At 32.4% G+C, this 17,870-nt stretch overlaps 3 protein-coding genes across 4 annotated transcripts; 2 read left to right on the top strand and 1 right to left on the bottom strand.

Moving 5' to 3' along the window:
- The first annotated feature begins 2,086 nt into the window (after positions 1 to 2,086).
- LOC11442456 (glutathione hydrolase 3) lies at positions 2,087 to 6,820 on the top strand. 2 transcript variants are annotated; one of them, XM_003620726.4, is made up of 7 exons: positions 2,087 to 2,283; positions 3,361 to 3,698; positions 4,355 to 4,873; positions 5,325 to 5,560; positions 5,668 to 5,932; positions 6,113 to 6,250; positions 6,334 to 6,820. In XM_003620726.4, exons 1-7 carry the CDS (start codon positions 2,181 to 2,183, stop codon positions 6,604 to 6,606), a joined length of 1,872 nt encoding a protein of 623 aa, XP_003620774.1. In that variant the 5' UTR covers positions 2,087 to 2,180; the 3' UTR covers positions 6,607 to 6,820. The 2 variants fall into 2 exon arrangements, with proteins under 2 accessions (XP_003620774.1, XP_013453204.1); XM_013597750.3 differs by having other exon boundaries at positions 2,170 to 2,283; positions 4,303 to 4,873; positions 6,334 to 6,700.
- Positions 6,821 to 13,055: 6,235 nt separating this feature from the next.
- On the bottom strand, positions 13,056 to 14,261 carry LOC11438596 (F-box/kelch-repeat protein At3g06240). Its single transcript, XM_024786605.1, has 2 exons — positions 13,981 to 14,261; positions 13,056 to 13,806 (listed from the first exon to the last, which is right to left on the bottom strand). The coding sequence occupies exons 1-2, from the start codon at positions 14,259 to 14,261 to the stop codon at positions 13,056 to 13,058; spliced, it is 1,032 nt and encodes a 343-aa protein (XP_024642373.1).
- A 1,604-nt stretch (positions 14,262 to 15,865) lies between these two features.
- On the top strand, positions 15,866 to 16,987 carry LOC11436812 (F-box protein CPR1). The gene has a single exon (XM_024786604.1). It carries the CDS (start codon positions 15,866 to 15,868, stop codon positions 16,985 to 16,987), a length of 1,122 nt encoding a protein of 373 aa, XP_024642372.1.
- The last annotated feature ends 883 nt before the right edge of the window (positions 16,988 to 17,870 follow it).

Genomic DNA, 17,870 nt, shown 5'->3' with positions numbered 1-17,870 from the left:
TCTCCCTTATAAGCTTTTTCTCCCTTTTCCAAAAGTTTTCACGTACAATGGTTTTTCTAATAATTAGGTCTTCCCTATTTATATCTCTTCCTAATATCTTATCTTATCTCACTTTCTCCCCCAAAACTCTCTAAAATCTCAAAACAACCCTTAACTAAATATTTTATATATATTTTTCAAATCTTTATTTTATTTAACAATAAAATAAGTCTCATATCCTTATCAAAACCTTCAACTCATAACTTATCAGATTATCAATCAAATCATCTAAATCATCAAAACATACCAAAATCATGCATATATTATATAAATATAATATAATCGCCTAAACTCAATTAATTAAACAATTAAACGAAAGTGGGCGTTACATCTATCGTTGCAATTATGCCCCGTTTAGGGTAGGGGTGCAAATAACATTTTCGATCTTTAGTGGAATGAGTCCAAGTTTGGACTTTGTATTGATGAGTAAGGCTCTTTGTTCGACAAAAAAAAAAAAACAAACACAGAGCAGAACACTGTTAATCTTTTTTTGAAGGAGAACACTACTAATCTATTATTAGATTTTTGACCCGTGCTCCGCTCGGGTTTATTGTAAAGGAATTGACGTACGAATAATAAAATGCAATATATAATTGATAACGGTGAAAAAAATAAGTTGTAAGGAAACATCTTTCCATTTGCAAAGCTCTAAATATAAAAATATATGATTTTTGTGTTGTGTGTGAAATTTTTACACGGTTTAGGGGTTTTTTTTTTTGAGAGAAAAACATTTAGCGCTTGGTATATATAACCAAGTTTGCATGAAAATTAGGGTATTCTGTTTGTAAACATATTAAATAAGTGTAGAAAATATTTTTTAAAAAAAGGCAACAAGATAGGAATGAAATAAAGGCATGAAATTGGTTCAAAAAAAAAGTGTACAAAATATTGTAAAAAAAAAAGTATGAAATTAGTCCGATAAATTTTTCTAGTATTGTGTACAAAATATTGTCAAAAAAAAGAAGGCAAAAAGATAGCAAAAAAAAAAAAAAGAGCAAGAGAATAGGAATGAAATTTGTGCGATCCATTTTTTTAGTATTAAATAATGTAAGTGTACAAAGTATTTATTTAAATAAGAAAGTGTACAAAGAATTGTAAAAAAAAAAAAGAATAAAATAGAAGACATCAAATGGTTTCCGTATCATTATCTACTTTACTTTGTAAATATACATATATCCAATTAAACTATATCAAATGCCAAGTTATGTGGGAGAATTCGAATTCAATTTATGAGGTAAACAATTATCAACCATATTCTACTTTCCTCCCACCCAAGCTCTAAATTAGAGTGTCCTTCCCGTAAAAACTTGAGGTCAATCCACTTGGGTTGACCTAGTGGTATTGGTTTGGAATTTGGGAGTGTGCTCCTCCTCAAAGTTTTAAAATTCGATTATCTCTGATGCTAATTTAAAGAATTAGTTTAACTTCTTAAAAAAAATATATCAAAAATTAACATCGAATGATGTATAATTGAAATCATTGGGGGCACTTGTTAAAGTAGGAAAAATTTGTTGTATAGAAAATAGTATATTTCTTTTAAACTTTTAAAAAATTAACTGCATAATTTTCAAAATATTATTAAATAAACAATAAAATTAATCTATATCTTCGTAAGTCACTATCAAATTAATCCACGATTATATTAATATTTTAAATTAATTTTCGTGTTTGTAAAAAGTTTATCATGTGACAAAAACATAAAAACAGAGATTTATTAGAGAATTTTTTGACAAAAATAATAATTAAGTTAAAATATTAATAAAGTCAGGGATTAATTTATAAACGACTTACATAGACAATGATGAATTTGGTGGTTTACTCAAATATTATTTCTTTGAAAATACTCGATTTGAACTTGGACGGTAAACCAATCAAGTACATAGATAAGAATGAATAACATGCTTCTTTTGTAAACAATACCAAAATTGGCACTGTTTTTTATTTTTTAACTGTACCAGAATTTGGCAGTACTAGTAGAGAAACAGAATGAGTAAATCTTAAAAAACACACTAACATAAATAAATATCTATCCTCAAAAACATGAAAAGTCAAACATAATAATAACAAGTAACCACTACATAGTAAAACACTCACCTTAATCTCTTCATTTAGTTCAACTGAATCTTCCTCAAAATCAGATAATGGATTCTCCTTTGTTGGGACCAAATCATCATGTTTCTTTCAACAAATTCAACAGAAAGTTTTTTCTATGTTTTCTTCTCCTCTTTGTTGCTGTCACAACCAGTTAGTTCTCTTTTCTCTTGTTATTGGAACTATACTTTTAATATTTTTATTATTATCACTGTTATGCTCTTTAACTTACAAATATATGATGTTTTCATCAAATAATGCTTAATATATGAATATATAATAATAACTCCATTTGTATACATTCATGATTTATCATTATCTTGCTAGTGAAAGTGATTTAGATATATGAATTTAAAGATGATTGATTATGAGCTAAGAAGAAAATTGATTCAGAAAACTAACATGATGAATTTGGAGAGGCAAAATTGAATTAAACTAAGTGAAGTTTCCTGATATTTATAGCTTTTGAGATATCTCAAGTGATTTCAGTAGGATCTATGAAACACAAACACTCCTCAGATCAGGTGTGTCCTGTTGTGTCCGACACCGTTACATATGACTACTCTGAATTGCGTTATTTTCTCAAATTATTATAGGGGTCGGCGTATAGGTGTCCGCGTCGTGTCCAGTGTTTGTGTTTGTGTCCGTGCTTCATAGGCTAGAATGATTAGTTAGGTTTAATGAGACCAAAATTTGTAGAGGGGAGATGAGGGGGTAAATTTTGAGGGTTTTTATGAAACACCGACACTTGAGATTGAAGGTGCTTTGCTTCTGGTGGCGACATGTTATAGTCAATGTCGTGTCTTTTACCTGTGTATGTGTCGGTGTTTCATAGGGCCTTATTGGTTAAGTGTATGTAACAGGGAAAAGGGGTTCGTGGTATAGAATGTTAGTGCACAGATATGATGTGCAGGATGTAAGGGTGAGACAGGTTGGGAATGAGCTCATTGTGATTGAAGGACATACAAATTTAGAGAATACGGTTGAAGGAATACCTTCTAATTGTTTTCGAAGTAGAAAAGAGGTTGTGTTAGAAGAACGTCCGGTAGATTGAAGAAGTGCTTGGAAAAGATTCTGTTATGTTGTTTGTTTAATTTCTTTATTTACTTTTTCAATTAAGATTGTGCAACTAAATATACACAAAAAATAAAAGGTAGCTTTATGTACAATGTGGTATAGATTAATCATCTTAATCAACCGTATCTTATGCTAAATGCAATTCTTTTCCAGTTGTTGGGCTAGGAGTAAGAGGAAACATAAGTTTTTGGATATTGAAAGGGACAGAAAGATATAATGAAGGAAAAACAGCCAATCAAGGACATGTTATTGAGTCGGAACTTGGAGTTGTTGCAGCTGATGATGCTCGGTGTTCTGCAGTTGGTGTTTCAATGCTTAGGCTTGGTGGACATGCTGTTGATGCTGCAGTGGCTGCTGCGTTATGCGCTGGTGTTGTTTTCCAAGCTTCAAGTGGCATAGGAGGCGGTTCTTTCATGGTTGTGAAATCTTCTTCTAGCTCCAAAGCACAAGCTTTTGACATGAGAGAAACCGCTCCTTTAGCTGCTTCACAGGTTTGTGATTAACTATTTCTGCTACACCATTTAAGTGGTCGAAACACATGATTAAAAATTGGTGAAGCGATTTCGCAAAATTAAGATACATTGTATGATTGCAGATTCTGTATATGTTTTTCCGAAATAAATAAGAAACTCTCTCTACGGGTGGAACTTTCCTCACCCTCCAATATCACTTCGGATGCACACATTTGGTGAAAAACGTGAATTCTGTACTGTCCGGAAGTACACTTCTGGACAAAATATGTCATCCAGAAGTACCCTTCCGAAATATTTGTGGTGTTTTTAGAAATGTAGCGGGCGGAGAAAGTTTCCCCTACTCTCTAAATGTCAGTAGACTAAGTCACATTGACTATTTCATATAAATCTTTGTTTCTTGTTTTTTCTTCTCTGTTGTTTCCAAGTTCTTGATTCATGTTGTGGAAAATTTCTATGACAAGAAATAAGAAAATTTTAAATTTAAAATGACATTTTCTTGTTATGTTCTTTGAGATACTGCCATTAAAACTTCATTTCTGAAAAAACGAACACGCTTTGCAACTTACTTGGACATATTGAAAGCGAGCAGATAATATATCATTTTGATCATTTTCCTTTGCAGAAATCTACGAAAATGCAACTTACATTTGTGTAACTGTTTACTGTAAAAGCAGAATATGTATCAAACCGATCCCGAAGCTAAGTTCTTAGGTGCCTTGTCGGTGGGAGTTCCTGGTGAGTTAGCTGGCCTTCATGCAGCCTGGTTGAAACATGGAAGATTGCCATGGAAGACCTTATTCCAACCAGCTATAGGTCTTGCGAAAAATGGTTTCACAGTGTCTCCTACTCTCGAAGAATACCTAGCTAATGATGAAAATAAGATAATGAGTGATCCTGGATTAAGAAATATTTATGCACCGAATGGAACTTTGTTAAAAGGAGGGGAGGTGTGTAGTAATGTGGAACTGGGGAAAAGCTTAGAGATATTGGCAGAGGAAGGGCCACAAGCTTTCTACAACGGAACCATTGGCGAGAAGTTAGTAAAGGATGTCACAGAAGTCGGTGGTATTTTAACAGTGGAGGATTTACGAAATTACAAGGTGGAAATTACTGATGCAATGACTGTCAATGTAATGGGATATACTATACATGGAATGCCGCCTCCTTCAAGTGGAACACTCGCTCTTTCTCTGGTTTGTACATCGATATCCCTTCTGTACTCTGATATTTCCATGTTGTTACGTAGAAACTTGACCCGTATTCTCTCTTTCACGAGTCTAATACTGAAAAAAGAGAACATATTTGTATGTTTTTTTAGTTCAAGGGTTGGAATGCATCACAACCCTTGCATGCACTTTTAAAACCTTATTAAACCTATGAAGCACAGATACGGACACAGACACCGGATAAGACACAAACACTGACATGCCGACACAACTAATAATTTGCGAGAATCACATAATTCAGTGTAATTATGTGTCGGTGTCGTGTCAGTGTCCGACACCGAGACACGTCTAATTCAAAGAGTGTCCATGCTTCATAGTATTAAACTCTAAGCAAAAGTAGTATAAACAAACATTTAATATCAATACAAAAAGCTGCTGCAATTGTATGCCTGTATATTCTAATGGTTAGTATGAACAGGTCCTAAACATCTTGGACAGTTACGAAAGTCCGGATTCTGTAAAGGGAAATTTAGGTATACACAGACTAATAGAAGCTTTGAAACATACGTTTGCTATCCGAATGAACTTGGGGGACCCCGACTTTGAAAATATTAGTGGAACTTCATCCGAAATGCTTTCCAGATCTTTCGCACAAACTATTCAGCGCCAAATACTTGATAACACTACATTCCCTCCAGAGTACTATATGGACAGGTGTCTTACACTCTATTGGTTGAAGTAATTTGAATTTCAATGAAAACTATACGTTTTGCTTGATATGTTGCAAACTAACTAAGTTGTTATATATGCATTGCATGCAGGTGGAGCCAACTTAGAGATCATGGAACAAGCCATTTGTGTGTTGTAGATGCCGATAGAAATGCGGTATCATTGACAACATCTGTAAACTGGCATTTTGGAGCGGGGATTCGTTCTACTTCAACTGGTATTGTCGTCAATAATGAAATGGATGACTTCTCCACACCTACTGATATATCTCCTGATAAACTACCTCCAGCTCCGACAAACTTTATTGAACCAAACAAAAGGCCATTGTCTTCCATGACTCCTATTATCATTACAAAGGTATTGCTTGCGGCATGCTTACTGAGAATTTGGCACTTTAGAGGAGATTTTCAAATCTGACAAAGTCGTGTAAAATAGGCTATATAGACATAAGCACAAACTTTTGACATTATAAAGTCGTGTAAAATTTCAATCCCCGGATTCATACACATGAAATTTCCTTTTGTTATGCTTTGGTAGGATGACCAATTGGTCGGGGTGATTGGCGCAAGCGGTGGAATGAGCATTATTCCAGCAGTGACGCAAGTATTTCTTAATCATTTCATCTTAGGAATGAAACCATTGGATGCAGTTTTGAGACCAAGGGTCTATACCAAGGTTCTAACTCCTTTATATTCAAATAGTTTCTTTATGTATGATGCTCCTAACTACAATCTAATTGTGGTCTCTATCTTATGTAGCTATTACCGGATACAGTTTCCTACGAGAACTTGATTGATCGTGATGGTGGTCACATCGAACTTTCAGATGAAAGTAGGCTTTTCCTGAAAGAAAGAGGTCATAAACTGTGTGTATGTCAAGGAAAAGCTATTACTCAACTTATTGTTCATACTCCCAAAACACCTTTGAACATTAATAGGAAAATTGGTGAAAATGCCGATTCACATGTAAAGCGCGGCACTCTAACAGCAGTAAGTGATCCAAGAAAAGGCGGTTGTCCAGCTGCTGTATAAATAAATCAATTCATCTTTTGTCTAAATCGATCAATTCATATTGAAATTTGTAAAATTCAAAAATGTCAATATATAATTCATTATTTAACCGGAACATTTGTCCAGTCATTGTTACAATCTATTCATGTATGTAGTGCTTTCTCGAAGCTATTTCTGGAAGGATGAATTAAGTGTTTGGATTAGTTCTGTTTAGTGCACTTTGTAAATTATTTAATACTTGAGTATTCATATTAAGTTTCTTTTTTAACATTTGAGTTTTAAATTTGAAGAAAATTGCAACTTCTTTTGGTTCACGCTAAAGAATTTTTATCTGTTGATTAAATGTGCCAAAGTAAAAGACAAATTACTTGGATTTAGTCAAGAATCTAATTTCATTCAAAAGAAGTTGCAGTTTCTAAGGTTAATGCTCAAACTTTCCACCTTAAAAGGAAACACTAGAGTGCATTTCACTCGTTTTTCACCGTCTAATAATTTGGACCGCCAAGATGGCCAAATTTTTTGACAGAGAAAACTAAAACAGAAAATGGTCGAACACACATCAACCAGAAATACATCTGTAACCTTGCTGCTCGGGCCACCATTGCCTTGCACCGTCACCGGAGGTCGCTGCGTTATAGGTCAAGTTTCAACATCCTATTCACGTGTGTTTCAACTTTCAATTATACATAAAGGATTAAGATGGATCACTTAAAAGTAGTTTGACAGACAAATTTTATAACAAAGACTGGTATATTTTTTTTTGTTGTATTGCATATTTTTACTTTATCCTATCTCATTGATTATGTATAATATGCTTGTTTTAAATCTATATTTTTGGTTGAATGAAACCTTCTAAATCATATAGCTTAAGTTTAAATTGGTCGATTTTATGTCGGACAAAAAGAATATATATAGACGCTCATTGAGTCATTGAACAAGTAAAGATAAAAAAAATGTAATTACTGCAATAACATTTTTGGTTCACTTCTAGCTAGGGGCGGATCCAAGAGTAATTTTTTGGTGTGGCTAAAATAATAGTGTCAAATTTACATGTAGAGTTCAGTTGCCACAAAAACGTTAGAGGATCCGGATCCTTGGTATTGGTTGAAGACAAGCTTTCAGAAATTGGTATAAGCTAAGGTTCACACGATGATAACCAACATAACTCGAAAAAATTCCATCCAATTTGAATGACATTAATAATTACATGTAAAAACCTTCCAAAACTCATCATAGCCTAATTCACAAATAATAGGATACCAAAAGACTTCCAGCATAACTAGAATGAGACCCACACGTTGTGCGGCGATTGTTTATTTTGTATTGAATTATAAATACATATATTAGATTTGTTATATGTAATCCAGAAGTCATAGTTCAACTGGCAAAATGCCGACATTGTTAGGCCGGATGCCATGACCGGGGTTCGAACCCCGGTACTTTCACTTGTGTGTATGAGTTTCTAATAGCTTTGCCATTTCGTCTAACTACCAAAAAAGAGAAGATTTGTTATATGTAATTTATAATGTACTAACATGGAAAATGTTTATTTCATGGATGCATATGCGAATTAATTATTTTATAGATTTAAGTAAAATTATGGTTTCAACTTGTATTTCTTTGGATTAAAAAAAAAAACTTGTATTTCTTTTGCATTTTAAACCTTGGCTATTATACACTTAAAACAAATTGTTGTATCAAATCAAGTAGACACTGACCACCCAATTGTATCAAAAAAATTACTGTCTTTAGATATTTACATGTTACACGTATATGCTTGATATTTGTGATTTGGGAGGTTATTTGCTTCATGTCCTCGAGTTAAAAAAAATGTTTTTTAGGTTGTCTTTGAAAAATTGTAAGTAATTTATCCAACAACTAATAAAAATTGGGAATTTCTACGGTACATCTCACAAATTGAGGTGTATCACTACAAAAAATGTTGCATTTTGTCAGGGGTGGAAGCCCTGGCAAAATGCAGAAAGCCTTGGCAAATGGACGTTTGCCAGGAGTTCTGCCAGGAGCAGAATCACCAGCAAATCTGCTCATCGCAAATTAATTTGCCAGGGCTTTAGCTCCTGGTAAATGTACAGGCTTTTGCAGACTGTGTCAGCATCACATTAGTCATTTTCAAACCATGCAGGAACATTGTCACGGGTTAACCCTTGGCAAAATGCGTACGATTTTTTTTTTTTTTAAAACGTTTTTAAATTGTTTAAAGAATCAATATATTAAAATTTAATAATTAAAATAATTTTCAAAAACATTATCTTTTTTTGTTGAGGTTAAAAATAATATTATCTTTTTTTTTTGTTGAGGTAAATAATAATATTATCTAACTCCTCAGTTTTTAATGACAAAAATAATTGGGGATTAATGACAATGTCACATAGAGAGATTCCAACCACATTTTCATATCACACAGATCAAATAATTGATAGTTTAACTCTATGATGTGATGAAATCAAAATTTAAAGTTACTGCATACACCACTGTGAAATCTTCTCTCACAACTTATTAATCAAACATATGATATGATGAAATAATGTGTATGACATAGCTAATCTGCTTCAGATGTTCAATAATCTCATGTTATTACAAATCAATAATGCTTAATTCTTGGTGCAACTACAGCCCTAAAAATTTGATCATCACTTCCTAGTCCTCAACAGCAGTCTCATCAGAGTACTTTCATGAACTAAGAGGTTGTATGGTTATTTAACATTTATACCTGATCGATAGATCCCTTCATCCTATCATCATAAATCATTCCTGATGCTATCTTCTCAGCATGAAAGTATAATAATTGTGGGAGAAAAAAATCAAAACAAATCAAATCTTACAAGAAAATCACTACCAGCAGGGTTTCCCTACTCCAGAACATTAATTTAAATAAAAGCTATTATCGCCATGCCACACCTTTCAATTATTATTTTTTCTTACTTAAATCTGATGATTAATTTAAATAAAGCTTCCCTCAAAAACAAATAATTAAGGAATATAAATTAGAAATACAAAATGCTGAATTCAATTGACAGATTTGTTCTTTCTATAAGATGTACTTCTCTTCACTGAAGACATGAAAATTTATACCTTGGGAGGTGGGATTCCCAACAGTGTGCCTAACTCATCAAAGCTACAAGAGAGGCAAACACACAGATTAGGAGTATAAAATAACCAGTGTAAATCTTAAATAATCAACCGTTCGGAAACAATAAACTGATAATTCAATTTCTCATACCTGATATTAGTATAAAGTTTGCTTGCACTTTGAAGATTATGCTCAATCATAACTCGATCTAGCACAGTGAAAATGTCTTGAAGAAGGGCTTTATGTGTCAATATTATATTTTAGAAAAAAACTTCATTTCAATATTTATAAGAATCATATTAAATTTTTAACATTTTCTCATAAAAAATAATAAATATTATTTCTTATGAATAATAAAAGTTCAAAAAAAGTCAATTTTACATTTATCGATGCTTTTGGTAAATAGAATTTAAGTATTATAATTTTTAATGATAGAAAATGGTTTTTTTTCTTCAAAATACAACTAATTTAATTATTAATTTAAAGGTTTGGTACACCGATATACTCAAAATTTTAGATGTACCATAAAATTTGCCATAAAAATTAGTCGATGACTAAATTTACAAGTGGAGTAAAAATTAGTTTGTAGATACCACTAGTAAATTTTATCATGTGGCTAATTCTCATTGAATGCATTTTTTTCTTCTTTTATTTAGATCATGATTTTTCCTTCCACAGTGCAATACGAAGCCTAAGGAAGTGCCACCTTGGATTATTGATGAGTTGTTTTGGCAGCAGATGAAGACAAACACACAATTCATCATCCTATACTGAAAGTAAATGCAAGAACCAAACTAATCATCAACTAATCAAAGTAAATGCAAATAGTTCATGCAAGAAACAAACTAACATAAATACCATAACAATGCTTCGGATTTTCTTCATTCACAACTACGAAATGAATACAATTTTTTTTTTCATATGTTTTTTTGTATTTGTACCCTCCACTACAATAGGACAGTATGATTATTTTATGTTACAAGAGCAATGGTCACTCGAATACTGCCAAAACCACCAATGCACAAAACCTCTGGAATATAGATCGGGAGGTTTTGGGCAATGGTTATTCAGGCAATATTCGAACGGCCATTCCTCTTGTAAAAGAAAGTATCCATATTGTCCTATTATAAAGGGTACAAGTAAAAATAAACATATGAAAAAAAATTGTATTTATTGTAATGCTGAATGAATAAAGTACGAAGGCATTGTATGGTATTTATGTTACTTAGTTTGTTTCTTGCATGAACTATTTGCATTTACTTTGATTAGGTGACTCACGCAAGGTTGTGTTTTCGATTCCACTTCTAGTTCCTGATAAAGAAAAAAAACTTAGGTATGTGAATGTTTTGTCAAAAAAAATAAATTGTGAATGATGAAGCATTAGCTATGTAACAATGTCTCTCATCGACACATAATTTATAAGTACACACACTGTCACTTTGCATATAGATGTTAAGCCTTTTTGCATGTGTTACCTGCAAATAGTAGTAGGTAATGAGTAGTTGAAACCACCTATTTGAATTTTGCTTTGAATTTTTCTATGCGTTTACCGTTTCTATATTTATTTCTTAATCTTTTGAATTGATTTTATTTTGAAGTTTTTATTTCAAAGGTGGTATGAAATTCCCACCCTTTTTTACAGTTTTTTTAAGATGATTTTTGAAGTTATTTTTTTAAAAAAACAATATGTATTCTTTCAAATTAGTAAAGTACATCAAAAATAGAAATTTAACATTTTAAAGAGAGTTTCTCAATTTAGAACCCCATCATTATCTTGCACTGCCCATCGTGAGAGGAAGGTAGCATTATATTAATTTCTCAATGTCCATCATATGTTGAGTCAATAAAAATTAAAATAAACGGAATACCATAATTTACAACTCACATATAAAATGACATTCAATTCCACCTAGTCAAAGGATCATAGACATCACAAATGTTCTACTCCCTCCGTCCCAAATTGTAAGACGTTTTGGTCATTTCACACGTATTAAGAAATGTAATTAATATTGTGTGGGGAAGTGAAATTATGAGTTGTTTTACAAAATTATCCTTAATAAATGGTATGGAAAAGATAAATGAAATAATTGAAAGAAGAGGGAGTAATTAATAGTTAAGGATATAATAGGAAAAGTAACATTAATATTTCATTGGTATTGTAAAGCGACTTATAATTTGGGACAAATTTTTTTTCCAAAGCGACATACAATTTGGGACGGAGGGAGTAGTTAATATAGAAGCAATAAAAAGAGTAAAAAGACCGCCCGTCTTTTCCCTAGTATGTTTAAAAAAAAATCAAAATTAGGAGAAAATCACACCAAGAATTGCTACCACAAAAATCGAGATTCTCAAGTGGAAAATCACAGGCTCTTGATTTAGATTAAAGGTTTTACCGAGATAGAATTTTCTGTTCCTCGACAGCCTTCCTTCTCCCAATCAAAACCCTTTTATGAAAAAAATAACCATTGGATTTCTTCTTTTCCATACTTACCCAAATATTGGAAAACCTTACCACTGCCAAGTTCTCTCTTGTCTTTTTGCCACCAAGAGCTAGACCATTGAAATGGAATAGATTCTCTGGCCCTCCATTTGTGAGTGAACACGAAAATTCTAGCCACTACAAAGACTCGCTCCACACCACCGATAACAAGACAATTAGAAAAGCGATGATTTACAGTTTCAAGGTTTCCACAACCGCAGTACGCCGAGGAATTGAAGATTATCCCTCTTAATCTAAGATTCTCCTTAGTTGGAACTCTATTATTAAAAAAAAAATATATTAATGTTTAAAATGTTAAATACCATCCGTGCATATTTTTAACAGAAGGTCATGTCAAAGGCCAAAATTTATGGTTTTGAAATTGGTAGAGTGGGATTTCGAAAAAATGTTTACAATCTTAGAAATCTTACGTGACTGACATGTAATATTACGTATTCCACAAGCTCCGATGTCATGGCTGCATTCTGCCAACGGCCGCGCGCAGAATGTGTGATGAAAAGAATAGATCAAAAAGAACAAATAAAAATTACTGATACACTGCTAAAACATATAGCAGAACAAAAGCCATGCAATCCAATCGAGAGCACCAAAACAAACCAAATACAGTAGAAATACAAATAACTCCTGCCACTTACTCATATGTTGCTCAATTCTAACTAATATTCAATTAAGTTCAAGCATATATTTTATATTACCACAATCATTCAGCACCTTAATCATATAGAAGAGAGGAAAGTTTGCAAATAAAACGAGAGTAAACATGATACCAAAAATGCAAAAGCAAGATCAAAGTAGTGCCTTAGTTTAATTGACACTAATCGTGATATCCCAACAATCATATACTTCTTTGTGAAAAACAACAAAATAAAATTAAACTACTTATTCCTCAAATGGAACAATGCTTTCCTTATAATTTATCATCCTACAAAGAGAATGAAAACCCTCTGTTGTATAACCAAGCACGTCAATCATTTGGGTACTCAAATCAAACCAAGCCACTTCTTTATCTTTTCTTATGAAGAATATTTCCCCCTTTGTCCCCACTCCGATAGGACGCTCAACGTAAGGCAACGGTCCAACCATAAAGAGTTTGATCCACGATTCTTTGAAACCGAGTTGACCCAAAATTGATACACGAAAAGTACTTGTCTCTTTACGATATGAGATCAATGCTATGTACCCATTTAACACCACCAAGTTTTTCCACTTTGCTTTAACATCAAAACAATCATCTACGTCTGGGGGTATGGCTGTTGTGAAGGACACTTCATTGCTCAAGTAAAATGATACCAAACATGGTCCAATGGGATTATCTTTATGTTTTTCACACAACCAATGACACACACCGTCCATGTAGATTTGGGTGCCTTCAGTACAGTCCACAGAAGACGGCATGTCAACATCAAGTTCTCTCCACGAGTTACTCCTTAGGCTATATATCTCCCATTTTGGCACTGTCCGGTAAGATACAAATTCTTTGACGTCACCAGAGTAATCATATGATGGTTTTTCTTTTATACAAACTTTTATAAGCTGAATGACATTATAGTCATTCGTAACATGGTTATAACCAAATCCATGAAGACGAGACGGAACATAAATATCAGAAAAATTCTCCGACTCAACCTTACTACATGGAAGAAGTTTGATTATTTTGGTAGTTGGGTTCCACAATACAATTTTACGATAATTATTTTGTTCATTTTGATGGAGACAAATTGTTCCATTAATACTACTAAAAATATCAAAATAAAGATATTTTTTGAATGCATTTGAAAAATCTAATTTGATTTTATTCTTGAACCTCTCACCAGAAACACAATACAAAACTTCATTACAGTTTTCATTATCAAAAAGTAGGAGAGATGCACCTTCACAGTGAGAATTGGATAAGAAATTGCAGCGGAACATGTCCATGAAGTGATGGTTTTTACATAAAGTGGACCATGATTTGCGAAGACACTCAAAACGCTTGAAAGATTTAAGAGGCAATTTTGAGAGAATAGAGAAGGCAATATCATCAGATATGTATGCGGTGCTCACCTTTTCGTTCGTCGCAGCAACCACTGAATTGTTCTTCTCCATCAATTCAAGATGAGAAGAGCTTGTTCGCCTGTGATTAGTGTTCAGTGCTTTGAAGGTGAACAAGCGGCCAGTACTATTTGTTAGGGTTTTATTTTGTGATTTTTCTTCAAACTTCTTAACATAGGTTTTTTTTACGATGGAGACTATTTTTTTTTAAGGAGACTTTTTTATTCCCTTTAATTAATAATAACTATCTAATATATTTTCTTCCCTCAAAAAAACTATCTAATAAATTTACTCCTTTAAAAAAAATAGAGTAAATTACACTCCCCTCCCCTCTTAAGTTAAAATATACACTCCCCTCCCCTCTTATTCAAAACATATTAGAAAAAATTTCACTCCCCTCCCCTAAGAGAAGCTTGAATTACATCCCCCTCCCCTCTTACGTTAAAATCTACACTTTACTCCCTAAATATTCTTTTTTATTATTTCTAATAATCTAGCAATTAAAAAAAAAAAAATAGTATTGCGAGTCTATTTTAATATAATAAAAAATTGAATACATATTTTTCGCTATTTTTTATTTACAATTTCATTAACATGTAGTTTTAAACCCTATTATAAAATATGAAACAACCCAAAACAAAATTAAAATATGTGAAAAATTACTAAAATCATTAAAGCATGATTATTTAAAAGTTAATTTTATGCTCTAATTTATAAAATCAATAGCAATATATTTAAATTTAATTATCATTGACATTTAAACTATAAAGAAATGAATTAATTTTTCTTAAATGGTGATTCAAAATTAATATATATTATAAGAGTATTTATTTATGTTCAAATAGATTAAAGTGTAGTGCATATTTAATTATTAAGGGAGGAGTTTGTAATTCAAGCATCTTATATTGGAGGGGAGTATAAATTTTAACATAAAAAAAAAAATTGAGGGAGTAAAGTGTATATTTTAACTTAAGAGGGGAGGGGAGTGTAATTCAAACATCTTTGAAGGGAGGGGAGTGTAATTTACTCAAAAAAATACAATCTAATAATTTTACTTAATTTTGCCACTTTAGTACATTGTACCCAAAATAAAAAATATACTTAATTTTACACATTTCTGATTTATTTTCTTATATACTATTAATGAATGAGACTTTTTATATAAGTATTCACAATTTTTTTTTTGAATAAAGTATTCACAATTTTTCTTTCTCATATAAGATTAAATATATATTTTTTATATAAGTCAGAAACGTGTAATATTAAATATATTTTTTAATTTGTGTGCAATGTATTAAGTGGAAAAATTAAGTAAAATATTAGATTGTTTGTTTTGAAAAAGAGGAAAATTATTAGATAGTTAGTATTAATTAAAGGGTAAAAACAGCCTATATTAAAGATTGAAGAAACAAACACAGCCCAAAACCCTAACATACAATGAACACTCATCACAAGCGAATAAGTTCTTCTCATCTTGAATTGATGGAGAAGAAGAAATCAGTTGTTGCTGCAACGATTAAAAAGGTGAGCACCACATATATATATCTGATGATATTGCCTTCTCCATTCTTTCAAAATTACCTCTTAAATCTTTCAAGAGTTTTGAATGTGTTTGTAAATCATGGTATCTTTTATCTGAAAATCATCACTTCATGAACATGTTCCACAAGGATTTGGTATCTAATTCTCATCGTTGTTCTTATTATGATGGAGCATCTATCCTACTCTATAGTATTGAACACTACAAAGATGTTTTGTATTCTCTATTTGGTGAGAGGTTTCTGAATAAAATCAAATTAGATTTTTCAAATCTATTTGAAGAAGATATATATAACCATATTGATATTTTGGGTTTTGGTAGTATTAATGGGACACTTTGTCTACATCAATATGAAACTGATAATTATGGCAAAACTGATAATTATGGCAAAACTGTATTGTGGAACCCAACCACCCAAACAATCAAACATCTTCCACCTAGTATGGATGAGTCGATTGTCACTAGAGAAGATGAGGATGGTTTTTTTGATATTTCTGTTAAGGCCCGTCTTCATGGATTTGGTTATAACCATGTTACAAATGACTATAATGTCATTCGGCATGTAAAAGTTTTTATAAAACCAAATTCATCAACTGATTACGGAGGTAACTTCAAAGAAATTGTATCTTATCGGTTTGGAGATATTAATTCACCAAAATGGGAGATATATAGCCTGATAAGTAATTCGTGGAGAGAACTTGATGCTGTCATGCCGTATTCTATGGAATGTAAAAAGGGAACCCAAGTCTATATGGACGGTGTGTGTCATTGGTTGTGTAAACAATATAAAAAATATAGGCACAACAAAAATTATAGGCCCGTTGGACCTTGTTTGGTATCATTTTACTTGAGCAATGAAGCGTCCTTCACAACACCCATTCCCCCGGAAGTAGATGATTGTTTTGATGATAGCGCAAAGTGGATAAACTTGGTGGTGTTAAATGGGTCCATAGCATTGATCACATATCATAAAGAGATGACTACTTTTCGTGTATCGATTTTGGGTCAACTCGGTTTCAAAGAATCTTGGATCAAACTCTTCATGGTTGGACCGTTGCCTTACGTTGAGCGTCCTATCGGAGTGGGGACAAAGGGGAAAATATTCTTCATAATAAAAGATAAAGAAGTAGCTTGGTTTGATTTGAGTATCCATATGATTGAGGAGCTTGGTTATAGAGCAGAGACTATTCGTTGTAGGATAATAAATTGCAAGGAAAGCATTCTTCCATTTGAGGAATAAGTAATTTATTTTTTGTTGTTTTTCACAAAGAAATATATGATTGCGATTGTTGGGATATCACAGTTATTGTCAAGTAAACTATGACACTGCTTGATCTTGCTTTTGCATTTTTTTTTAATGTTTACTCTCGTTTTATTTGCAAACTTATTTGGCTTCTATATTAATAAATGAATGATCATTTGCCTTTAGTTTTATGTAGAAATAACTTATATATGGAAAACTTTATATTTTGATGAGCAAGAAAAGAGTTTTGGAAGGAATAATAGATAGAGTTTTGGTAGAAATCAGGAGAGGGGGAAATATAATTGGTGGGCTTCCAGCAGCTAAAAAACCACCTGGTTTCTCTTTCACCGGTGATGACGCAACATGGTGGAGTGACGACGGAAGAAATTGGGCACGACAGTATTGCAGGATTAAACTGATGTGGCCGGCTATAGTTGCAGGAACTCTCTCCTTGCTTCCCTTCCTCTCATATCTGGTTCAATTTGTTTATCATTATTGCTACTATATTTTATTATATATAAGCACTACTGAGTACTGATGCTACTTCACTACTATATTGTTCTGCTCTGCTGTTTTGTTAGCATTTTTTTTGTTCTGCTACAGTCGGACTATTTTTTGGTGTGATTTTCTGCTTAGTTATGTGAGCAAGTTGTTGCAGTTTCGTTTAATATCGTGATATCTTTTCCTACTACTGTTGGTGAAGCTTTTTTTGTACTGTCATATCAGAGATTTGTATTACGCATTCTTTGCACCACCGTTGGCATAATGGCAGCCAAGACAGCCGATTGCTTTTATAATTTGTGTGGTTTGCACTGCCATTTTTAATAATTTAGTAAAGAATAAAATTGTGATTATTGAACATGATTACCATATTTAAGTA

The sequence above is a fragment of the Medicago truncatula genome, chromosome 6 (genome assembly GCF_003473485.1).
Source record: "Medicago truncatula cultivar Jemalong A17 chromosome 6, MtrunA17r5.0-ANR, whole genome shotgun sequence".
NCBI lineage: Eukaryota > Viridiplantae > Streptophyta > Magnoliopsida > Fabales > Fabaceae > Medicago > Medicago truncatula.
This window is presented reverse-complemented; position numbering and strand designations above follow the sequence as displayed.